At 41.9% G+C, this 25961-nt stretch overlaps 2 protein-coding genes across 3 annotated transcripts in view; one reads left to right on the top strand and one right to left on the bottom strand.

The window, feature by feature from the left end:
- The first annotated feature begins 1294 nt into the window (after window positions 1–1294).
- On the top strand, window positions 1295–10723 carry LOC107195245 (probable multidrug resistance-associated protein lethal(2)03659). Of its 2 annotated transcripts, XM_015585046.1 has the most exons (13): window positions 1295–1523; window positions 2699–3052; window positions 3816–3920; window positions 4337–4639; window positions 5158–5582; window positions 5660–5816; window positions 5882–6084; window positions 6157–7163; window positions 7243–7419; window positions 7506–7965; window positions 8047–8413; window positions 8489–9185; window positions 9272–10723. In XM_015585046.1, the coding sequence occupies exons 3-13, from the start codon at window positions 3844–3846 to the stop codon at window positions 9413–9415; spliced, it is 4017 nt and encodes a 1338-aa protein (XP_015440532.1). In that variant the 5' UTR covers window positions 1295–1523; window positions 2699–3052; window positions 3816–3843; the 3' UTR covers window positions 9416–10723. The 2 variants fall into 2 exon arrangements, with proteins under 2 accessions (XP_015440532.1, XP_015440533.1); XM_015585047.1 differs by lacking the exon at window positions 2699–3052.
- Window positions 10724–10812: 89 nt separating this feature from the next.
- Window positions 10813–25961, bottom strand: part of LOC107195246 (single Ig IL-1-related receptor-like) — a 131524-nt gene continuing 116375 nt past the window's right edge. Inside the window, exons 4-7 of the mRNA XM_015585048.1 lie at window positions 22721–22854; window positions 21787–21951; window positions 15785–15922; window positions 10813–13299 (exon numbers count right to left, since the gene is read on the bottom strand). Coding sequence (XP_015440534.1) covers window positions 12857–13299; window positions 15785–15922; window positions 21787–21951; window positions 22721–22854 — 880 coding nt within the window. The 3' untranslated portion in view covers window positions 10813–12856. The remainder of the gene's footprint in view (window positions 13300–15784; window positions 15923–21786; window positions 21952–22720; window positions 22855–25961) is intronic.

Raw genomic sequence — 25961 nt, 5'->3', positions numbered from 1 at the left:
TTGCTTCTTTTCGAATAATCTTTTCGCCGACAGGTAATGGTATTTAAATGGAAACCCGAGCGAATTTTATTTAATATGTGAACAGAAAGAACTTTGAAGTCCAAGAACATTTCATGTCAGTTCAACGGTGTGTGTAACGTATACGTGAACGTTTCAGTCATAGTCGTTACGGCTCTCGAAGTAATAAAGCTGTCGGCTTTGAATAAAAGATTGGTCCTTGGAAATGTTAATACGTTTCTTATAGATCTACAAATGTGCAGGCTCTATTTAATTTCATTTTCGGCAAATTCAATAAAAATCTGCAGTTCCATACACATGCACAATATGAATTCAATTACTATGCGATATAGTAATTATAATTAAAATACATGCAACATATATACAAGCATTTTCTGTTTGCCGGGCGGAATGAATGTGTTTAACTAAAGACTGATATGTTCGTCGTGTATTCTTAACAAGTACAACACAATCCATAAACAAAGTCATATTTCTTTGTATGCGCGTGCAATGTGTACTTAAAACTGTGTTCTAACACATCTCCAATTTTCCTCTCTTAGATTTTACTACGTACGGAATGGAATTATATATGTTGTACAGAAGATGTTATCGAAAGTTCGATGGATTCCGTGAAATAAATCTTAAACTTATTCCCTGTTAGTTTCGTTATAATTCCCAGACCATTTTACAGAAAAATAAAGTATCGAAGGAGTTCCAAATGTTCCGTGTTTTTATGTACCGTTTGTATCGATTGATCTAGTCAATCGGTAGTTCCGCGTATCTCCGCGAGGTGGCAGCCGTTTGTACTTTACTGTCGTGGAAATTCAATATGTAGCGCACATTTGAATGTATCCTATGCAATAGGCTTAGATTCGAAACAGTTTAAACTTCTTTACAACTCAGTAAACTAATATTTAATAGCTATTTACAATATACACATTTTTAGTTATCATTTATAGCTCCTGACGTCGATATGGGGGCAATCATTGTTGATTAAAGTATAGTCTTTTTTAACAGTCATTGTGTGAACACATCAGGTATCAATTTTCATGCAATCAATTTACCCTTTCCATTCCGATTTTACATGTGTATCTTGATGACAATGCATTTCGGATGCCTCGGTCGAAGATATAAATACGTTAGAGGAGGTATGAGGAAATTCAGTTTCCGATGTTCCCTCGAGAGATGACGCAGCAATCGCAAGTGCAGGACGGCATGAAATGATATGATAGTTTGGAGAAACTAGACAGACATTGATATTCATTTAAAGGTGCAGGGTGTAGATCCAATTCATCCAATCCAGCATTGCCGTTGTTCCTGATCACGTGTCGATGTAAGGTTAACCAATGACACATGTTAGAAGCGACAGCCAGTTCAACGCCAGTCAGTTGTGTCAGTCAGTCGTCAGTCGAGTAACGGTCTTCTACTTAACTGGACGTCACTTGACATCCGACGAGTTGAGTAATCGAAAAGTGATGGGACGTTCACATGTTGGAAATTAGGCAGGATTTATCTTGTGTTCAATCGTAAGTGAAATGTAACACTGAGCCAATTTTTCTCCTCGTGCTTTGTACACGTTCTTCTGTTGTTATTGCGCTTGAATCATTACATTTTAATGTGTTCATCCCTAGGGACCAGCGTGAGAAATATTCTTCCAATGACTCGAGTATCGAACGCGATCCCATTAACACTAAATGAATCATTATTGACAATCATGAAAATACCGTTTAATCGATTGTATCACGCTGTTTCGACACCCGAAGATCGCAATCTATCATTATATAAGCGACTTTTGTGACTATCATCGTTTGTGAGAAATGTTTTCCTGTAAAACTGAGTGTCCGCAAATGCAGATATGCCGACTCAGTATTTTTGATTCCTCTTTCACAGAATGAATTGTGTTCATTACAAACGGTTTACCTCATCATTCGATATCGTAAGTTCTAATAGATTTCAGTGAAAACCGTGATTGTAATCACAAAGTATTACCTTCGCCCAGTAGATTACGGTTGAGTAATGTGTGTCAAATGTACACATAGAGTGCCTCACGTAAAATTGACCCCCCTCAAACGATAAATTTTTATAATTTGCGGGTCAGCTTGAATATGATTCTACGTGCAAAAATATTCTGTAATGGTTTATGAAAAAAATTTGGTTCTAAAAGAGTGTCATTTGCCAAATTTTATTTTGTAACGTAAGTAACGTTTTTCTCAAATGTGTAGATTTGTGGGGATGAGTGAGGTCGGTTTTACGTGAGACACTCTGTATATTATTTATCATCGTCGGAAATTCAAAGTATGCTGAATTTCTTATCTTACCACGCAGCTTTGTTTTTGTTGGAATTGTATTTGAAAACATGAACTGCCCGCACTTCATTCAAGTTCAACCGTCTACGAGCCTCTATAGTGTTTACGCACAAACTGTACAAACTTATGTAAATATCTGTTTGTATTATTTGAAAAACAAATCGCAGTTCAGTCTAGTTTTGTTGTTGTACCGACGGCACCTGTTCCGAGCGCTAAGAATAGAATATTTTCGATTACATGTTACGTCTACCCGTTGTATATATACACAATGAAATTCATTGAATCGAATCCTGATCCAGTATTCACTGTGCCCTGTATCGTCGAACTTTGTCTCATTCTTTCTATATATTTTTTCACAAAGAATTATCGTTTCCTATTCGGTTCCATCTATTCAGAGACGATAATATCATCGAGGAAAATGCAAAATCGAAGGACACGATAGTGTGATTGTACAACTCATTGGTGTAGTTAATTGGGAAATCCGTTTCGCTTCAGCTTCCGCTGAATTCTTCCGCGAAACGTTCTTGTAGTTAAAAAACACCGTTGTTGCGAGGAACGAGTTTGTTGGTTCAGTTTGGAGTGGATGAATAATTGTTTTGAATGAAAGCGTACCAACGCTTGCTCTTCAAAAGTACGGCAAGAAATTGTTATGTGCGATTAACATACTTTTCGAATACGACTGAACGGACAAAAGCGATTAGGAATCACGGAACTCTAGCAATCTGTCGTGCGGTATCAAAGAATTCATGGTGAGTTTGTATGTTTAGCTTATGTGTCACTAGCTTGTGACTAATTGCATCATTTGTATCAACAACTCTTTAGACAATTAAGTAACGAGTAAAGTTCAATATGATACATGCAGGAGATAAGTATTTTAGTGTTCGTGGAAAAGCTTACATTATGTGTTTCACAGCTGGTGTTCCTAATTGAATATTGGAATGCATTGTGTGAAGTGTATTTTGCATTTATATTTCTAAGTACTACACATTATCATATAATTTTGTCTTCCACATATATAGAATTACACATATATTTCAAATATGATTCTCTTTACTTTTAGTTGCAAATAAAATATTGATGCACTTATGGTTGTCGAAGTAGTATCAGTTTATTAACATTCTTAAGGTACATATTTATGCATCTACTCAAATACCTTATCAATGCATACATTACATACCACAATAAGTAGAATCGACTTCTAAAAGATTAGCAAAGTTCTTTATTATCTGTTGTTGAATTCTAAAGAGTTTATTGTATGCAGCATAATATTTTTATGTCAGTTAATATAAATGTATTTTTTCCAAGTTATTTGGTCCTTACTTATTTCCGCATTGTTGCAAGTGGTATGTTATATATGTGTTTGGAACATTTAAATGGTTTCATAAAGTATACCTTTTGTCATAATTTGTTGACAAGATTAATATCCTTGCTTTTGATACATGATTCATTGGGTGTATCAATCCGATTATGTTTCCTTTTGATAAAGGTGGATGTGTTTTATCATGTTTACAGAGAGGCCAAGTAGAGAAATAAAATTATCATGGATGGAAAAGTCAAAGCAGAAGGGAAAAAGAACCCAAGAGAAGGAGCAAATCCTCTGAGTGTTTTAACATTTGCGTAAGTTGAATAAAATATCATGACATTGCTTTTTTTTCTTAGTCATTGCGTACTAATAAAAACATGACATCAAGGTAATAAATGAACAGTGTTTGGAAAGTACCACCATATCAGATACACATAAGCATTGTGTAAATAAAGCAACAACTATCTTGAATTCCACTGCCGAGCAAATAACTAGACTTCTTGATCTGTTTAATGTTATCCAGTAGTATTGTTATATGTAGAACTTGTTGTTATCTCTAATCAATTACTGTTGATATTAAATGATCCAAAACAAAGATAATATACTGAGTACAGGCATTGACATGAAGATAATAAAACATGTAATCAAACTATATGATTTTTTAAATTCGATTTGAAATATTTTTAATTGAAATGTTTATGTGATAAAAAAATTTGTTTTCCATTAACAGGTGGGTTCTACGTACCTTTTGGATAGGTTTCCGTAAAGAATTAGAAATAGAAGATTTGTACAGACCTCTCAAGGAACACAAAAGCAGCATTTTGGGTGCAAGAATTTCAAAGGCATGGGAAGAGGAAGTTCAAGCATATAAGAAACGAAAGCTAAATAGTGAAAGAAAGGAAAATGCTAGTAAAGCCTATGATGTGAAAAAGAATGTGAAGAAGCCCAGTTTAACAAAAGTACTTGCCAAATGTTTTGGTCTTAAATTATTAATATATGGGTTACTTCTAGCCGTTATGGAAATTTGTCTCAGGTATATATCAGACAAACACTGCAATTACTAAGTACACCCGTTATTTTTGTTATTGTATAAAGCCTTATAATTCCATTTGCGGATTTTAAACGTTTTTCTATTCCCGATTCAGATTATCACAGCCCATGTTTCTTGGCCTTCTGATTCGTTACTACAATCAGACGAAAATTAAACACTATGTACCTGTGCATAGTGTATTACTGTCCAGATCACACAATTCTTCTGACTCCCATGTTCATGAAAATGAAGATGCGACGAGATCGTTAAGTTCCTAAGACCCTTCTATCCTGTACCTACTACTCCTCTTATGTATCTTATTTCTTAGACGCTTTGTTGTCCTTTAAATTTTTTTCTTTGGAAAAGTTCACTAAGCTTTTGATGTATATTCCTTATTACGTTTAACATTGCTTGCATTTACTTTAATTAACAATAGTGACTTTAGTTGCAGTTTGGGCATGGTATATGTCATGTCCACGCAGTTAAACAAACATACTAACTTCTCTTTATTCCATATACAGGGTACTTCAACCGCTGTTCCTTGGCAGATTGTTGAAATACTACAGCAGCGATGAAATAACAAAATCAGAAGCTTATTTATACGCTACCGGGGTAATATTGTGTTCAGGATTGATAATATTCGTTCTTCATCCATATATGATGGCCATACTTCACATGGGAATGAAGATGCGCGTAGCTTGCTGTTCCTTAATATACAGGAAAGCGCTGAAGCTTTCACGAACAGCCTTGGGTGAGACGACAGTGGGACAAGCAGTAAATCTGTTATCTAACGATGTCAACAGATTCGATGTATCGATTATATTTTTACATTATTTATGGATCGGGCCTCTTGAGACAATTATTATTATGTACTTCATGTACAGAGAAGTTGAAGTATCCGCCGTTATCGGAGTCGCAACACTTTTGATGTTCATACCCTTACAAGGTACGTATCTTGGTCGCTTCTCTTCAACGATATATTTGTTGTGGTCTTATTTTACATTGTACTTTACATGCGTGCAGGGTATTTGGGTAAGAAATCCTCAGTTCTGAGATTAAAAACTGCTCTAAGGACTGACGAAAGAGTTCGTTTGACGAACGAGATTATTAGTGGTATTCAGGCGATTAAAATGTACACTTGGGAAAAGCCATTCAGCGCTCTGGTTGACAAAGCAAGAAGGTAATTCTATACGCGATTAAATCTCTTGGAAATACTTAACCATTTTTTCCTTACATTAATCGCAGGAAGGAGATCTCCGTTGTTCGAGGCACATCTATAATTAGAGGTGTTACTATGTCTTTTATCATATTCAGTACCAGAATGTCACTTTTTGTTACTATATTGGCGTACGTGTTGTTCGATCGCAAAATAACTGCCGAAAAAGTGTTCATGTTAACGGCGTACTATAATATTTTACGTCAGACTATGACCGTATACTTTCCACAAGGCAAGTATAATCGAATGAACATTTATCGACCGGACTGAATTGCCGACTTAACTCCACTGTTTACTTACATAGGGTTAACGCAGGTAGCGGAGGCGCTAGTCTCCATAAAACGTCTGGAAAAGTTTATGATGTACGATGAGACTGAACCGCAACAGGAGAAGAAAGAAAGTGAAAAAGAAGATTTAAATTCGGAAAAGAGCAAGAGTAATGTTAACGGTGTAATCAATGACATGAACAACGATAAAAATGATATAAACCATGGGCAAGAAGATTACTGCGTTTCCTTAAAGAACATGAGCGCGAAGTGGTTGATGGACGAAGAAGAAGAGACGTTGAAGAACATCAACATCAAAGTAAAACGGGGCGAGCTGCTGGCTATCGTTGGGCAAGTTGGCGCCGGGAAGAGTAGTTTACTTAATGTCATATTAAAAGAATTGCCTGTTCACGCTGGCTCTATGAAAATAAACGGCAAACTGGCGTACGCTAGTCAAGAACCATGGCTATTTGCCGGTTCGGTCAGGCAAAATATCCTGTTTGGGAAGAAGATGGATCAGTTCCGGTACGATCGTGTGGTAAAAGTTTGTCAATTAAAAAGGGACTTTAGCCTGCTGCCATATGGCGATAAAACGATTGTCGGTGAACGAGGTATTAGCTTGTCGGGGGGACAGCGTGCTAGGATTAATTTAGCCAGAGCGGTGTACTCGGAAGCTGATCTGTACTTATTCGATGATCCTCTGAGCGCTGTGGATGCTCACGTGGGCAAGCACATGTTCGAAGAATGTGTAGACAAGTACTTACGGGGGAAGACTAGGATCCTCGTTACGCATCAGCTACAGTACTTACGTAACGTCGACAGGATAATCGTTTTAAAGGACGGAAAAATAGAAGCGGAAGGTACTTATGATGAACTACTGACAATGGCGATAGATTTCGGACGGTTGGTGGAGAATCAAGCACTCGGAGAAGCGGAACGAAGAGCCTCCGTCGGTGTTCCGAGCAGAAGCAACTCACGGAATGCCAGTATAACATCTTTGAGTTCACACGCGAGTGCCGCCACGGAGATGATTGATCCGGTTGAGGTAAATATTTCATAAATACGAGTAGAATGTGCAAAGTGAAATGTACGAATAATTGTAACGTTTTCCGAAATATGCGTAGGTGGCCGAGACACGCACGAAAGGGAAGGTTTCCGGCGATGTATACGCGGGATATTTCACAGCCTGCGGGAATTGGTGGGTTGTAACTGTAGTTCTCTTGCTGTGCATACTAGCGCAGCTGGCAGCTAGTGGTGGTGACTTCTTCATCTCTCAATGGGTCAATATGGAGGAGAGATACGTAGGTATCCACTTTACGAATTCTCTACTTTATCATGCTCGCACGATTACGATTGTAGCGCCGTCTGACTAGAATTTTTTTTAAAGGTAACAGAACTGCCAAATGGTAAACTTGAAATGGACTGGCAAAGTCCCATAAGCCGTGAGCTTTGTATATACCTGTTCAGTGCTTTGACCGTATTCACGATCGTAATCACCTTAACGCGTTCGTTCACCTTTTTCATAGCGTGCATGAAAGCGTCTATTCGGTTGCACGATCGAATGTTTCAATGCATTAGCCGCGCAACGATGCGTTTCTTCAACACGAACACATCGGGTCGCGTTTTGAACAGATTCTCGAAGGATATGGGTGCGATAGACGAGATGTTACCCACTGCGTTGATCGACTGTATACAAATTGGACTCTCTCTTCTTGGAATAATAGTGGTGGTCTCTGTGGCTAATCCATGGCTACTGATACCCACAGTGGCCATAGGAGTAGTCTTCTACTACATACGTGTGTTCTATTTGGCGACTAGTCGCAGCGTGAAACGCCTCGAAGGAATCAGTAAGTACTTTCGGAGGATTATTGGAATTAAACTTCCGACGTCACTATCCGTAAATCTACATTGAACTTATTTATCTGCAGCTCGATCGCCGGTATTTGGACACTTGAACGCGACTCTTCAAGGGCTGCCAACGATACGCGCGTTCGGAGCAGAAGAAATTCTGACGAAAGAATTCGATCATCATCAAGACTTGCACTCGTCCGCGTGGTACATATTCATAGCGTCCTCAAGGGCATTCGGATTGTGGCTCGATTTCTTCTGCGTTGTTTACATCACCTTGGTCACATACAGCTTCTTGATTTTGGGAGACAGCGCAGTGCTCGGTGGTAACGTGGGCCTGGCTATAACGCAGAGTATTGGGTTGACGGGTATGTTCCAGTGGGGTATGCGGCAAAGTACTGAGTTGGAGAATCAAATGACGTCCGTTGAACGTGTCTTAGAATATAGGTAGGTGTTTGCTTAACCGATCCGTACAGAAAACTTAAGGAATTAACGTTGTTCGATCTACATTTTGTCTTGCAGTAAAATAGAGAGCGAACCGCCGCTCGAGAGTGCTCCGGATAAAAAGCCCAAGGATGATTGGCCCGACGAGGGTAGCGTTGAATTCAAAGATCTGTCGTTGAGGTACGATCCCGCGGAGCCTGCGGTGCTGAAGAACCTGAACTTTCTGATTTATCCTCACGAGAAGATAGGAATTGTTGGGAGAACAGGAGCCGGAAAGTCTTCCTTGATTGCGGCTCTGTTTCGCCTGGCGGATCTCGAGGGCGTGATCAAGATAGATGGCGTGAAGGCCAACGAAATCGGTCTCCACGATTTACGTTGCAAGATCAGTATAATCCCCCAAGAACCGTTCTTGTTCTCGGGCACGTTGAGGAGAAACTTGGATCCATTTAACAACTACAACGACGACGTGCTCTGGCAGGCACTGGAAGAAGTTGAACTAAAGGAAATGGGCCTGGAGGCTCACATCAACGAAGGCGGTTCTAATCTTAGCGTGGGTCAGCGACAGCTCGTGTGTCTAGCACGCGCTATCGTCAGAAACAATCCGATTCTTGTTCTCGACGAGGCTACAGCAAACGTAGATCCACGTACCGACGAACTGATCCAAATAACTATACGGAAAAAGTTCGCCAAATGTACAGTGTTGACCATCGCGCATCGACTTAACACTGTTATGGATAGCGATCGTATTCTAGTGATGGATGCTGGCCTCGCAGTGGTGAGTTTCTCTTCTTCCCAGCATTACACTCAATTCTAAGTGTTTCAGAAATTACTTCAATTAACGTTGATTTCGTTTTGGTGTAGGAACTCGACGCGCCTCACGTGTTATTACAAAAGAACGATGGATACTTAACTAGTATGGTGAACGAGACTGGACCGGCGATGGCGGAAGCCTTGAAAGAAGTGGCTCGTGAAAGTTACCAGAATCGTACTTCGACTGCCCTTTGATCATTTTTCTAGTGAAATTCATTAATTTTCAATGTTGGACTCCACATTGAGTCGCATCGTATTTATAGGTTACAATACTTTATAATTTTAAGGAATAGTCCTTTTGTACGAATATTCCCGAGGATTCCCCAGTAATCGAAGCACGCGATTGTGTTGTTTCAATCAATTACATCAGAAGTATCATCACTGATCGTAATTCGACATTCTTCGAGTACTTCTCCCGCGACCGAACGCGTCGCGTTCCTGGATACACAGTATTATTACGTAGACCTTTTGTAAACCAGTCCGATATATTTTTATGCAGAAAACTGTTGCCTTGAAAAGCCGCCGCAAGCCTTTGTATACTTAAAACGCGTCGCGTCTTACTATTTTTGTATACTGCAGAGGTACACATGCATACAGCACACAGTTAAGGGACCGTTTTTCACTTAATCGAGAAGTGTGTAAAACGCAGGATGCTCGTTTCCTCTTGATCCTGCTTGTCGGTGCTATAAGTACAAAAATTTGTGTATCGTTTCAAAGAACAGAATGTGACGTTACTTCCTAAGGACAGAATCAGTTTGTCCGATATATACTATGTCGAAACAGTTTTTATTAAAACACCGATGTACTTGACCTATGTACATATATTAATAGTCGAACGATTCGCGAGTTCGAATTTGTCGATTACTATCGCGCTCGCAACTCACGCAACCTTGTTAATATTGACACAGTCGCGAAATACGCTTAATCGGTGCATGCGTGTGCGTAGCGCGTAATTAACGAGATCCGCGCGTGTGTGTGTGTGTGTGTGTGCGTGTTTTTCAAACGCGAGCAAACACTTGGCCAGTTTGTACTGCGCGTTATCGAAAGAGTACACATTTTCGTACGCAACATTCGAGTGACTTACCCGTCTCTCATATGTGTTAAATGTCACACGGTACACTATCTTCTTACTCGTCGTACAAGTAAGCGTGTATTGTACTTTTAGGTGAGAAAAACAATTGCCTTACGTACAAGTGCCTATGTAATTTAATTATTATGAAACGAAACAAAAAAAAAATATATAGATGGCGGAGCATTATTTGCGTTACAAAAAACCGCGCGGTATTTGGGGGACGTTTATTTCACACCGGTTCCTGGAACCCCCGTTTCCCTCGATCCCACACGTCGCGGGCGTTACGCAACCCGTTTACCATTCGGTCGTCTGAAAAATGAGCGGCAGTGGTTTTCATACGGGAGTTTGCGAAATGTACTTTATTTCATACAGATTTCAAGTAAGAAAAGAAAGTAAACAGACACCGACGGCTCTCTCCGGAAATATAAATATTCTCGTTTATTATATCGGTTCTCACGAACAAACATTTTCTTTTTCTCGTCGCAAAGAGAAACAGACCTGCTTTATTATTATTTCATTCTTTTTTTTTTTGGTACTCGGAGCCTTATTAAAACACGACGATCCTACCGGTGCGCGCGACTATGAAAACGGAAACGGGGTCTGTTCCCCTGTAGGAAATCCTAGAATCGTCGCTATAAACAAAAAAATATACAGGTGTACATTTATATAAAAAAAGAAAAAATACAAGAAAATAAAAACGCGGTATATTTCTCCGTAAACGCGCGTGCTCAACCGTTTCGTGTCGTAACCACCTGTGTGTGTGTGTGTGTGTGTGTGTGTGTATATGTGTGTTCTATCGCTAACGAACAAACGAGTTCAACTTCTACGTCTATACCTCTCTGCTTACTCGGCTCGCAACGATCCCTCGCGACGCGTATCTGTCGCGCATGCGTGGCCCGTCGCGAGACAAGTACACTAGTGTATCGTAATACTGACAGTAAAGAGATTACCATATGGACATTAAAATTAAGCTCACCTCGCGGGTCTGTCTGTGCGACACCTAAAGTACACTTACACTCAATTAAACGGGCTAGTACAATGCGCGTACAATAAAGCCGTATGGTACCGCCGGCAAGCGGAAACGTGGTATACAATATATAACACGGCATCAACGGTAACCCATCTTAATCTATTTACACTCGACAGGGGGGGGGGCGGTATCCGTATCGTATATCGCATCGGTGGTTCGGTAACCGTTCGATATATTTTATTCGTAGGTGGAATTGTAAACGAAATTCGTAGATTAAAACGGGCCACCCTGTATATACGATTACAGGTAATGTTTCAGCTTAAAATTAGAACGACAGGATTATCGTTTACGTCACGGTTCCCGGATACAAGTTATGTTCTAAGTCTTTCGTAAGTTCCTCGACGCGGTGATAATCCTCCGAGAATTGTTATAAAAACATACGTATGTGTGTGTTTTGCGTATATATATACATATACGTATAAGTATGTATATATCTATATATATATATATCCTCTCCCCCTTTTACATGTATGTACAAAACAGTATAAAATATCTACGATATTCGTTTCGACTCGCGGCGCGAAAGAAACATGGCGCCCGGAAATGCAGATCGCTCTGCGTTTCCGTGTCCGTCGTCTCTCGTAAACCCGATGAACCTAAACGGTTATAAATAAAATACACGGCTAACTAAATAAATAAAGGAGCACCGATATGTATCCAATATATACAAACAGAGAAAAGAGGCTCGCGTGACACACCGATTGCGTGTGCTACGCCGAGCACAGACGAGATTCGCTTTCTACTCGGTCTCTTTTCTTTTTCTTTGTCTCGCCCCGATTTAAGGCAATCCTGTCCGGCACGGTGTCGGGAGGGGCTCGATCGGTATTTACTTTGGGGGTATTTTTATGGATTCGAATATGGCGCCCCGTAGCAGACGCGACGCAGCTCCACCTGTGTGGACAGGACCGTCCTAAAACTTCGCCTCGCAAGACGGAAGACTGGCGGGATTCGTCCGTTTCTCCACTTTCCTCTCGTATCCTGCACGAGGACAGAATATTAGATCTACTTTTGTGGATACAAGAAAAGTGAACCAGGGAAGAGAAAATGCGTGCAGGAAACACGTGATCTACTACGAGATGGACGTTATTGAAACTTTCATCGATATACGATTGTGAAATTTGAACCAGTCGTGGATAAAACCCACTTCGGGGAAAGAAACTTCAACGGTGCCGTTATAAGATAGCTTTCCTCGGATTCGAATATCCGGGAGCGTCAAGCTAGGTTGAATTTCAGACCTAAAAGAAAATGCGCAAGTAAAATGCTATACACCGTTGCAGAGGAATTACATTTTTTTTTTTCACCTCTACACACGGCTCGAGGAAATCCAGGCGTAGTTGTTCGAGATTCGAGGAAGTGATAATCGAGCAAGCTTTCGATTATCGAACACATCGATCGTTTTTGCGTTCCAGAGGAAGAACGAGCGAACCGTTTCGAGATTTCGATACGGTTTCCGTTAACTGATCGGCGTGACGGAAGGAAAGGAAGAAACGGATGAATCGGTTAAGTGATTCGTCGACACGATTCCACCGCGAGTTTAGACAAGAACCTCGAGGCTCTCGCGCGATCGAGCCTTCTGCTGTCCACATTTTCCGTTCGCCTGGACGATCATGGCGACTGATTGACAGCCTGTCTCGTTACCCATCGGTCGGACCGGTGGCATCGCCAATCGAAGCCGATACCAGAACTTCCGGTTGCTTGCCCCGGTGGCGCCATCTCCGTCGTTCCAGCACAAGATCTGCAAACGATCGAGGCACAGCTCGCCGGTGTCGTTGCATCCTCTGGTCGATCGTTTCGCGATCGTCGTCACGCTCGGTAAATTCTTCGTCGCTATCACGATCGTTCGGTTCGCGAGCGTGGACAGCTGCTTCAGGACCGTCCCGACGCTGGCCTCGTTCCAAATGTTGCCTAACGACGCGGGACTAAGGACCACGATCACCCTTCGGCTGGATGCTGCGTGAGGACCGATCTCCAGGCTCCCTGTAAGTCGATGTTTCATATACTATTATTACCATCTTACATTCAATAGACAATCGAAAGGATAGCAACAGGCAGTTTTTTCTTTAACGGTATTACAAGTCACCGTAATAATCCTGTGACATCCGATCGACTATGTACTAACATAACCTAACATATGACGTCATCGCCGCCATATGCAGAAACGTGCAAGTTCTAATATGAATCTTCGTTGAAACGTCGTTGAAATGTAATTCAAGACTTCGATTTTCGCGAAATTCTGACGAAAATCTCTCGAATCCCAACCGTAGATTCCAGTTTCCACTGGGAAACGTTTCAATTTCGGAAAGATCACCGCGCGCGAGAAATTCACACGCGCAAACCGTGTTCACGGGACGTCGGTTAGGACCCAGCCACACGAAATGCATCCGAGTCGAGGAAATACAGCTCGGCTGGAGGATAGAGATCGTAACAGTTTCTCGGTTTCGGGGGCATTATCAGAACTTTGCGGTGCGAAAACGCAGAGTCGGCTTCTGGCACGGGGCTTCCACCCCTCGTATACACACCTAATTCGAGACCACGGCCGTCTCCGTGAGACAAACGAGACAAACGAGACACACTCGACGTGTCCGAGAAAGCGGCTAACTTTCTAATTCAATTTCCTAAGTTCCCCAGTCGTGATTCCCATGATCCTGGAGGATCCTACCCCTGTTATCTTCCGGTCATCCTACCCACGTATATGTGCATTTATGAGGAATAATTAAGGGGGAAATGCGGTTTTCGAATGGTCCCTAACGACCTTTTCTTAGAGGTACCAACGAGGTTTTAACACTTGCGACAATTAACCCTGAGTTCATCCCGGGATTTGACAGACTTGAAAAGTTAACACCAAAAATATCGTGCCCGTCAAAATGACGGATTTCCTATTTTAAAATTACCGAAATCCTAATGATACTTTCATCGGAGTTTATGTTGACCTTTAATTTCTTGCACACTTTATATTACACTACACTAAGCTATATTGTAGTTTATATTACACAGAATAATTAACTTAGAATGAACTGCTAATAAGATTAATTTCGACCAGAGTTTTTTACTGTTAGGTGACTGTTATCCTACAACAGGATGATTTCTGAAGTCGTCACTGGGGATTATCGTTGGGACCTATTACGCTAGCCTTCGATAGTTGGACGCAAGGTGTAACGGGAGGCGTAAATTTCCGATTATCGAGTGTACAAGGGAGGTCGAGAATTTCCGCTAGCGTAAAACTATAAAAAAAGAAGGAAGTCCCCCGGCCTGGCGAAATGAAATTTATGTATAGGTTGCTTTGCATCCCCGGATTGGGGCCGGGTGGCGGCCTGCAGCAATTTGCATTAATAAAATCGCGGTCGACAGGCGTACGCGCTCACACCTACTGTACACGGCCCAATTTCGTCCCGCCAATTAGAAGGAAATTAGTGTCTGAATATTTTTACGTCAACCACCCATCCCTCCGTTATCACGTTGCGCGCCTAACCCCTGTTGATATTCATGAGATGCGCCCGCGAAACTAGACTACGGTCACACACACGGCAATCGGAACCCATTTCGGCCGTCGAAAGAGCCGCGATGATCGACGAGCCACTTTTTGCCATGCTTCCTCGAGAAGACGGGTTTGTTTGACATCCCTATGATATAACAATTTACTCGAACGTCTTTGTAAATCGGTTGGTGCATTTTCGGACTGGATTCACGATAATTGCTCGTTTATGGAAACGTGAAAACGAAAGATACAGTAAAGCCTCGATTAGCGTTCGGAGGTTTCTATTATAACGTTTTGCTCTAGTCGATGCGGTAATGATGGACTTTTATCGTAACGTTAAATACCGGTATTTTCGGTTCTGGCTTTGCTCTATATAACCCTATATAAGCCCTACCCTTGTAGAAACCGATCAATACCAGTATTTCTTTCGGTAACACCGTTTTCCTAATGTTTCGATGGCATTCAACCTGTCAACCAGGGAATTAAATTTTGCTCAACTCATTTTAGAATGGACCCTATGTATATATTTTAATGGCAACGCTAGGTTTTAATGCGCATTATTAAAAAAAATTTACACGACGAAAAAAGTCATCATCCCCATTGGAGTTGTCTTCCTATCAGGTTAACCCTTTGCCATACGATTCTTTTTAACGATTTCACTCTCAAGAATTACTTTATCGTTAATATTATCCCAGATGCCTCAACCTTAAATGTTAATACCAGTGAAATAGTATTTAATATCGACTTAAAGAAACCGAATAATATATTTACTAAATTCATTATGAAATTTTTATCACGTGTCTGACTCGATCTCGTAAGAAGACAAGGGGTTAAAGAAGGTTCGTACTGCCGATCGTCAAAAAAGGTTTCAAATATTGTCACTAAGTAGGCGTCCATTGTACTGGACAAATGTAGTTATCGGATTAACGATAGCTGCTCGCCACGGTGGAATTAGTCGCCTTGTTTAATTAAACCCCGAGTACTTACAGTTTTGATTCAGATGGGAGAGCTCCAGGGCGGTGCACTTGTACCGATGCCTGGTCTCCAGGGTGGGCACCACTATACCGATCACCAGGCTGGAGTCCTTCTCGTGGTAGCAGACCAGAGCGTCGCATTCCTTTCCGTCTGGAAATCGTGACCGTGTTCAGTACCACAGGCTATAGTGTCGTAATTTCTGTACACGCTGTTTACGCAATCAGAAGGTGTACCAGCGTCTAGTCTCTTGGTTTCCGGTTTCGTGGCGTCATGTACACCCTCACGAGCAAACTGGGCTTCCGGTAGGGGAAAAAGAGTGGCGTAGACGAAGGGCCTCTTCTATCATTCTTGTTTTTCAAGCATTGAAATAAATGTTAAACCGAATGTTAATTCGGCCTAAGTTTTTTTTAGAAGGATCCTCCCACGTATGCCACTCTTTTTCTCCTAGCGGAAGTCGAGTTTGCACTGACACACCCTCTGATGGCGACGGAAGTCGTGTGTTCCGATCTGTTCTGTTTTAAATCCCGTTTCTCTCGCGGAATAGTAATGGGTCTCTGCCAGTGGACGGTGTTAAGGCTGTTGTCCACTTAACAGCACACAACACTATTATATGTGGTTGGCAATTGAACGGTGTTGGGGTCTTTTAACGGAAGGATTCGAACGATAGAATTTTCGTAGGTTCACTTATCTGTACATATAAATTTTCAAGAAGCCTATATGTGAGAAAGTAGCCTATATCCTGAAAAAATACATATTACAATGTCGATACAGAAAACTCGTTCGAATATACCGTCTCGTTACTCTCGATATCGCAGAAAACGAATCGTGATATAATTTTCTCGTTTTCATGGAAACACGTTGCTTTCGTAAGAGCAGTGATTTCGAGGATAATCGATTCAAGGTGTATGGGAGGGGAGAAAAATGGTTTGGAGGGCAATGATTACGGAAACGGGACACGGCAAACACACGCGAGGTTCGAAAAATATTCGAAAGAGAGAGATAAAGAGTCGATAAGAATCGTTTTACCGCGAACAATCGAGGTGAGGACAATTTCCTATTTACCGAAAAGAAAGAAAGCAAATACGGAGCTGCCTTGATCCGTTAAAAAATCGAAGACACTTCTCCTTCCCCCTGTTCGCAAGGCCTTCGTACTCGCGACGGTTCGCCTGTCCGTAAACGTGTTTACGACTGGGGTCCACGGCGGTTAAACGATGTACCCGCGGTGGTAGCCGCGAATTCCGTGGCGGGATACGAGTGAAAGTGGCCCGATTGTTTATGGGGAACGGTTCCCGCCGCCGGTTGGCACGAATAAGGAGAGTCAGTCACGAGCAAAACGAATCCATCGCGCACCGGTGATCCTTTCGAGAATTCTATGGGCCATTATTGCGTCGACTGTTTCCACGGAACCGTCGCGGTTGGTATTATACCACCTGGCTGCATCGAACTGGGCGAGGAACGTTCGTTCTGTACACTACTCGTGTCAGGGGAATCGATTCGTTTAATGTACCTCGGTCGTTCCAAGTTCTCCTCGATTTTCAGACTGTTTTCCAAGTTCCAGTTATGTAATATGTACGAATAGAGCCTGATCGTTGTTTCGTTTTAACGTTCACCGATGTACCGGGTGAATCACTTTAATCTTGTCTGATTGATTTTACAGGGTGTCATGAAATGATGGGAGAAGTCATAATATGCATATTCCTTGTGTAAATACGAATCGAAATGTCCTTTACTGTTTTTTAATCGGAAGCTTTGTTTTCGAGATATTAGCAATTGAACGAACACCAATCAGCTGAGCGGTTGGTTACAGGTGCGCGCAGACACAGTCAACGAGCAGAGACCAGGCAGCTGATTGGAGTTCGTTCAATTGCTAATATCTCGGGAACGGAGCTTCGGGTTACAAAACGGTAAAGGACTTTTTGATTTGTATTTGCACGAGACATTCGACTGGATAAACTATACAGACGAAAAATTTGGCGCCTATAGTATTTTATTAAGTCTATAGATATTTTTATATTTTTATTGCCACGTTAAATTTGAATTGGACTAAAGTCTAATAAAAAAATTCAGATTAGTGTTCAACCCCAAATCCAAATGGATGTTATAATTGGGTGTTCGGCCACGAAAAAGTAGAAGACAAAGAGCATTTCCCATCGCTGGTTCGTCCGTGAAGGAAAAACGCTCGGCACGCGTCGACGGTCACGAACAATGTCCCGGCAAAGGAAAATAAAATTCCCGGCGAGAGTGATCGCATGCAAACGTCTCGCGGATGCCTTTCTACGTCCGTCCACGAGCGTGCACGTATCCGCATATAAACGACGGCCAGCGCGCGACAGGCGGAAAATCTCAATAAATTTTGCGCCAGCGATAGATCGTTCGACGGCCGACGAAACACGCGTCCTCGAGGTATGCTGGGTTTTTCCGTGGTCTACTCTCTGCCTTGAATCGCAAAGGAAGAACAGGAATTGGTTGATTTGACTCTACTTTTGATCTTCGAATTGATCGTCCACTGGAAACGAACTGTAATTTCCTGACGATCGGAGTTGAAAGTCCAGAAGAAAATGACGAAGGTACAAATCGAACTCGAGAATCCAGAAAAAAATGCAGGGGGTGTTCAGGTCGAACTTGAAAATTCCGAACAAAATGGCGGAGGTGCACAAGGAACTCAAAATCGAGAACAAAATGGCGGAGGTGCACAAGGAACTCAAAATCGAGAACAAAATGGGGGAGGTACAGATGAAACTGATACAGATGAATACGAAAATTGAGAAGAAAATGCAGGAGGTGTACAAATCGACTCAAAAATCCAGGAGAAAATGTAGGAGGTATAAAATCCAGAATAAAATTTTCAATTAATAATCATTGTGCTTTCGTGAATGAAAGCTTCGAGTGGAGATTACTATTTTTAATGCTACAATCACAGTGTCTTCCGAAGTACATCGCAACGACATCTGTCTTCAACGCGCATCGAACCACAAGTTCTCCCGATCTTCAAAAAAATTCCGTTCGAATTCCCGATAAGCACCACCATTAGGACAGAAAACTCATTGCGCAATATGTGTGCATACATCCATAAAATAGGGCTTCAAGTCCAATGAAAGATTGGTCTCGATTAAAGAACCACTCATGAAACGCGTTGATTTCTTGTTTCGTGTCCACGATCACGTTACAGATAACGATCGAAAAACAATACATCGTGACATCGATTGCGCGAGCTTGCCACACGATTGCATTCTTCGATCGTCACCCAAATTTTCCAATTGATATTCTTATCGTTGACGTGACTATTGTAATCGGACGAAGCGAGTGTTTTTATCTGCAATTCTTCGTGAACTTTTTCGATCGAGATAACGATTTTCCGTTTTGTCCCAGTCGCGTGGGGGGGAGCATCTGGTTGTCGACAACTTTCCATCGGTTGGACACCAACACACAGAGAAAACGAGCTCCCAGCGAAACGTTAATAGAAGAGACTGTCACGGCGGTAATTCTCGGAAGCGGCGTAATCACGGTGTAATTTTCTACTTTCCGTATACGGCGTTGTAACCCCCGTGGAGAGACGTGGATCTGGTCGTACCTGCTGGATAGCACCGATAATACGACTCTGTGTATTAGACCACGTATTACACGTGGTACCAGGTAGGTCTCGATTAGTGGCGAGTAATAAATCCCAGAAATTAATCGCGTTACAGATTCCTCTCGATTATTGTGCAGCTTGGTCTACACAATTATTGTCCAAACGTTATCCCTCTCCACTGAGGAAAAACGAATTTACGAGGGTCTGAAGCATTTATCCCTGCAAGATTATTGTCCCGACGCGGACCCGAGGTCGGGACAATAATCGAGAGGATACTGTATTCGAATCCGCACCGTTCGAATACACCCAATTCTGTCGTTACACGAACTTTTTGTGCACGTTCTTGATTTACCACGAATTAGACGAAAAATTATATTCTCGTAGTAAATTCGAAGAAATAATGTTTGATGAAAGTTCTTGAATGAAGATCTTGAACTGGCCAGTAAATCGGGAGCTTCGTCAAATGTGATTTTAACGAGTAACGAGCTGGAAAGTTTCAACGCGATCGGAAGTCATTAATGGTTTCTTAGTACAAATTGTATAATGGGCTATCATTTAAAGGAGACACCCTGCATATCTTTAAAATAATCAAGTGTTCGTAAATTGACAAAATTAAACAGATCCAACAGTCCTTTATCTAATTCCGACAAGTTCAATCCTCAACCGTAATGGAAAATATGGTTTCGTACGAGCACTCTCAGTTCGTCGGAATCTTTTTCGACTCGGTAATCGTTATTCGAACGAGATTGCGCGCCCAACTCGAGGTCCATTAGAGGGTATGTTTTCGAGGGTTTCTTCCTACTCTTTATCCCCCTCCCCACGTTTAATCCCTCGCGCGATCGTTCTCGAGGACGATCACCTAATTACTCGGCGCGTAGCCGCGTCGTTTCCGCTAGGCGGATCGAAAGGGGGAGGGGTTTCGGCCGTTAAACTCGCTCGTTTCGAGAAAGCAATAAAAGGAAAAAAAAAAAAGGAACGAAGGAATTCGAACGGGGTAGAAGTCGTTTACGCAGCCCGCTGGCGCTTTTCCGGATTAACCGAAGATTAAGTAAACCGTGTGCGAGCGACCAGCGAGCTGCGGAAAATGTTTCTACGGATATTACACACACAGGACGATTCTGGCTGCGCCATCGAAAGGCAATACATACGTACGGTAAAGCATGCACGAAATGGGAATTCGATATGTTAATTCTGATTTTCGGCTCGCTTCCCCCTGAACCCCAAAACGTTAAAAGAAGAGCAGCACGGAATTTCTGGTGAATGTGTCGCGTCGGTATCCACACATCGAGAAATTTTACGAGCGAATCATCGGATTTGGTGCGGGTAGAAGGTATCTGAAAAGTGGAAATTCGAAAATATCTGATTTTCTTTTTGGTAGAAATTTTTGCATTGGAATTGGGAAAAATTGAGGGAAAACCGATAAACCGAATTTTCCCTGTGACCACCCCCTTCTGAACGAGATAGGGGCTTGAAAATTTGTACAGATTGCTTTTTTCTTCGTCGAGCTACTCGAACGGTCCATTGCAGAGTCCAATTTGGTTTGAGGACACTTTTGACGGCTTAGACGGTTTTTCGATGGCTGTACCCTTTTGGAAAGAGAACGCGTGTTTGAGGCTCGAGGTTTTCGGTTTCACCAATTATCTCTGTATTACGTTCCCTAATACCTAATTAAAGGATCCTGGATCCGACAGGGGAAAGAGATGGTGAAAGAGAAATGCCTTCCACCACTTGGTAAATTTATTTCAAGTACTGAAATAAATGTTAAATCGAATATTAATTTGGCATAAATTTCAATAATTCCCGATACCAAATTGTAGGAGGCCCTTCCCTTAAAAATAAGCGTCCAAATACTTACGAACGGGAGTGTACGCATCAATGAATAAAAATGTTCGAAACTGAACATGGTCTCTCGCGAACAAAATGGCCGATTCTGGTCACGTGATCGCCGAACACAAAATGGCGGACCAACTAACGCGTTAGTGACGACGCCTGTGTTGACTTACGGCCTGTGCAGATTCAAACGCACCTTGTACAGTGTTCGGTGAGTGTCGAAGGGAAATTACCAAGAGAAAAAGTGTCTGAAGCAAGTTAACGAATCCACGAGCGGTAAAGCGTTAAATATCATTCCTTTTGCCGTGTATTTCTTGAAAGTATCGGGGTCAGGATGGCAGTTTGAAACGTTTGGGGGAGGGGGGGGGTGGGTGGAGGGGAGTCGATTGCTCTTTTCGCGGGGGTTAAGTGCTTGGAAACGAAGGGGAGGGGGAAAAGCGACGGAGGAACGTACGGAGGGGTTTCCCTTTGATTCTTAGACCAATGCCGCCTGACAAACGTGAAAACTGCCGTGCGCGCGCGCGAACCTCGCCAGGAACGGGGCTTGCAGCCGGTAATTAAAAGTCCCAGTGAATCGGGGGCAAAAAAAATGTGCCCTTCCCTCGATAATTACCGTTCTCCTCGAGTGGGGCGAATTTGTCGCGGCAGAGCAGCGCGATCGGCAGCCAGCAACGCGCGTAAAACGCGCCCGCCGAAATCAACAGGAGCAGGAACAGCACACCGAGCAGAAACGACTTCCTCCAGGAGCCGTTTTGAAGGCCAAGCGCGAACTGCGGCTCTGAGAAAAAAAAAGCGTAAACATATATTCAGATTAATTGCGTGTTAAAGGCGTAACCTTTTCGATGTTTGTGTCGGGTATATATACTCGTCGTAAAAAGATAATATTTGTTGTTGGTTTGAAGACGAGTATACTCGTTAAACGAATAAATTTGCATTTGCCGTTTAAAGTTAGGTTACGGTAAAACAAAAAGTGTATTGGTAATATTAACGTATTGTAGAATATTTCAGTACAAAAGAAAAAGAAAAGGAATCACTGGCAAAGATAAAGAAATATACAGTAGTGTACAGGGTATCCCAAAATATGTGTAAGTGCTTGAAAGGGGTGATTTCTTGAGTGATTAGAAACAACTTTTTCGCTAGGAATCACCCCTTTCAAGGACTTACACCTATTTTGGGACATCCTGTATGTACGAGGGCTTAAAGCATATCATGAACGAAATCACGTGGCGAGATATCTCGTCCACCGGTGCGAAGGGGTTAATAAAACAGTGACTTCTTTTTTTTTACAATAAATGCTATACAATCATCTTACAAAACCCCGTTGAAATGGATTTCGGACAATTGGGGTCCTTGTAACGATTAGCATGCATACGTAAGATTTGAACGGAGCTGTAGACACGGTATTTTACAGCCTCTCGGTCCTTCGCGTTTCGCGCACGCAGCCTCATTTGCACGATAACCGGGAGGAGTCCCGAGGGCGGTGGTGGATCTTCTTAATCGTAGAGGGTAAGGAGAGGGGGGACAGATTAAAAGGCTTAGTTACCTACCTTGTCGGTAAACGTGAGCAGGTAACGTGATCTCCTCGTCCACGCCGTTGCTAACTTCGCACTTGTACTCCCCGTAATCTTCCAGAGTTATGTCTTCGATCTCCAAATAAGAGCCGATGATCTGATTGTTTTCCCTGAAATCATGGTCGTTAATCTATCAGTCCGAGAGTGTGGGCCGACACGACGAAATAAAAAGTCATCAACACTGGCCTCACGTAATCGTTTCTTATTCGCTAGAGTCCCCCCACCCCCTCCCAACGCCGCGGAAATCAAGGTTCCCGACGTTCACGATCCTTCGAGATCGCTACAGGTATTTTATCTGAATTACGACCGATCTCATTTTTAACCATGAACACAGTCGACCAATTGTCAGGCCAAGTATTTATTTCTGAATCAATCACGAAGAAAGGTCCTTTCGCGTTGAATGGAGGTGTTGTACGACCCTAATCCTTCTGACTTAACCCTTTGCACTCCGATGAATTTTTACTATGAGCAACCAGCTACTCCAGGACTATTTAATTTTAATACACAATTATATATGCAATGTAACAGTAGAGGTTCCCATGGAAAAGTGAAGAATATTTTAATTTTTAAACGTATAAAAATACAAAGTTCCCGCTACATAGATTTCGTCATCGGAGTGCAAAGGGTTAATAAAGTCTCGGTGAACGTTTCACTGTTTGGATCGACTCTGGTAAACGGTACCAGGGACAATTCTAAAGTGACGTTGAACCGTATTTTTCTTTTTTTTTTTTTCGTATCCTATAGCCATGAGCGTTGCGACCTAACGCAGGTAGATGATGGACGAAGGGATCGTTACCGTCTAGGACCCTAAAAGTCATAAACGGGGATTCCAGGACAGCCCCTGGTCACGTGCAAAAAAAATATTTCGTTGTCCCTATGTAAGAGTAGTTATTTATTTTGTTCGACGTTGCCTTGTAGGAATTCGAAAGACAATACATATGGCCCTATTTTCTCCACAACATAAACCAACCGAAATTCTGTATTTTCCACCACTCGTCGATCCTTTGTAATAAGCGACTACGCGTACAACCATCGGACCAGTATACGATTCGACCGTCAAACAGAACGCATCTATCGGTGACAGCAATATAACATAAACGTGGCAGCATATAGTGCACCGGTCAGTACTGGCGACAAGCCTATAGAGAAGCTCTGGACACGATTAGTTTTTTCGACTCCTTTCTGTCATTATATCATCATTCTAGGTTCTTAATTGTTGTATCTCGACTAGTCTCTAAACTGAGAAAACTTAGTGTGTAAAATTTACAAAGTTTAATATTATACAAGCAGGAAAGTAGTGAAATAATCAATATCCGAACGGCTATTTGTTACCATATTTAACATAAATTTTGAATTGTTATTAGTATCTCGAGATACCACCATTAAGAACAAAAAGAAACTTTCGGAGTTAAAAGAACATTTGTTGCTTTCTAGGTTCTGCTGAATTTGTATTCTTTGGACACCAGTGAGACGCACGTAAATCGATTAACGAAATTTTGTTTCGACAAAATGGTGTTCGAACTGGTGGAGGATATCGATAAGTGAGTACTGTAAGATTATAACGAGGGAATTCCTGTTTCGTGGAACACTCGATCCTTCGAACGTTATTCCACGCTCAAACGAGCATCGTCCAACCGGCTCTCGATCCTCCTCCGTTCTAGAACCTCGCGAAAGTTTTACTCTGGAAGTCTCGCGATCTCTCAGTTGGAGATTCCTCGGCCGAGAGGGAAAGCAGGGCTCAGAGCGATCGACGATCGACAGAGAAACGGCCATAAATCAGTCGATTCGCGTTCTCTCCTCCTCTTCTTCTTCTTCCATCAGGCTCGCGCGATCTCTCGGAGCCTTTCGCGGGCTTATTAAGCTTATAGAGCCGTCAGCTGTCCACAGTTGTCTATTATTTTTGCCTCTGGTATCACTTGGACACGTTCCTTCTTTCCCCTTGGATCGCTAAACTAATCGCTCCGATCGAGCCTCCTTGTCCATTTTTTTATTCCAAAGAACACTACTCGCTGTCACATTTTTTTCTTATTACCCCTGCGATTCTAATACACTTTTGTAGGTCGATTACACACCGATCATTGTCAGTGTCCTTGAAACTTTAGGTACAAACGTTAATAATTTGGCTAACTAATATTTTTAAGCGTTTGACATCTGAAGAGATAAGATTTTGTTAAAAGATGGGAGTAAAAAAATTATAGGTTTATCTATAAAAAAAATTGAAGATGACCTTGAACACTCTGGGGGGAAAAAAGGGTTGACAACAATTTTGGTACCGTCATCTTAAAGGTCTCTTCAAATAAATATTATATTAACCAAAAAGATGTTCTATCGAACAGCTGGAAATAGTATATCATTCTATTATACAATATAGTTTACCATACACATTCAATCCTGGTCAGTATCTAGCGTTAAAGAAATTGATAATTTGCTTAAAAAAAAAAAATGAAAAAAAAAATTACAAGGTTCACGTGACCCCATCTTTATTCGATCCAATCGTTTCACCGACGTTCAATCAGAAAATGAAAAAGAGCATAGGAAACTGGTACATTTTATCGACCGTTAATTAAGATTCAACAGACTGTGTGTATATACTTGATGCTGAAACCGATCCCGAGACGGTTACGACGTTGAACGGAGGGTGGGGCTTATTGGTTTCTCTTAATTAAGCAGGATCAGACCGAACGATGTTGGCACGGAGCGGCAATGGAGGAAGAGGGAGGGCTGGAGGAATCATTAGATCCATCGATTTCCCGTCACCTTTTACGAGATTAAAGTCTATCTCCCGTGGGCCGAATGCGCGATCGTAACGCGCGAGTGTTCCCCGAACACTCTATAAATTCCGCGCCGTTAAGTCGATTTAAACTATTTCAATTGATGGGATACTTCGAACATTTACCGGCTGTTCTATGAACTCTTCCCCCGTTACGAGACGACCCATCAATCTTCATTCCTCTTCTGTCGATTGATCCCAAAGATACGCGACTGATGGAAGGGGCAAAAAAACAAAAAAAATTATCAGACAATCGTGGTCGTCTGGGTGGAATAGCCGTCGATCGTCCGTCAATAATATCGAGGAGGAATAATAGGTTAGTTGTCCGTTAACACGCTGACTGGCGTGTCATCGCGTGCAAAGAGTTTTTGGTCACGTGTGTTTCGGTGACGTTCGTATATTGACTGGTTTACATATTCGGATTACATATTAGGTGTACATATTCGG

This window comes from Dufourea novaeangliae, unplaced genomic scaffold, assembly GCF_001272555.1.
Source record: "Dufourea novaeangliae isolate 0120121106 unplaced genomic scaffold, ASM127255v1 scaffold55, whole genome shotgun sequence".
Classification (NCBI taxonomy): domain Eukaryota; kingdom Metazoa; phylum Arthropoda; class Insecta; order Hymenoptera; family Halictidae; genus Dufourea; species Dufourea novaeangliae.
Note: the sequence above shows the minus strand (reverse complement) of the source record. Positions and strands in the feature narration are given on the sequence as shown.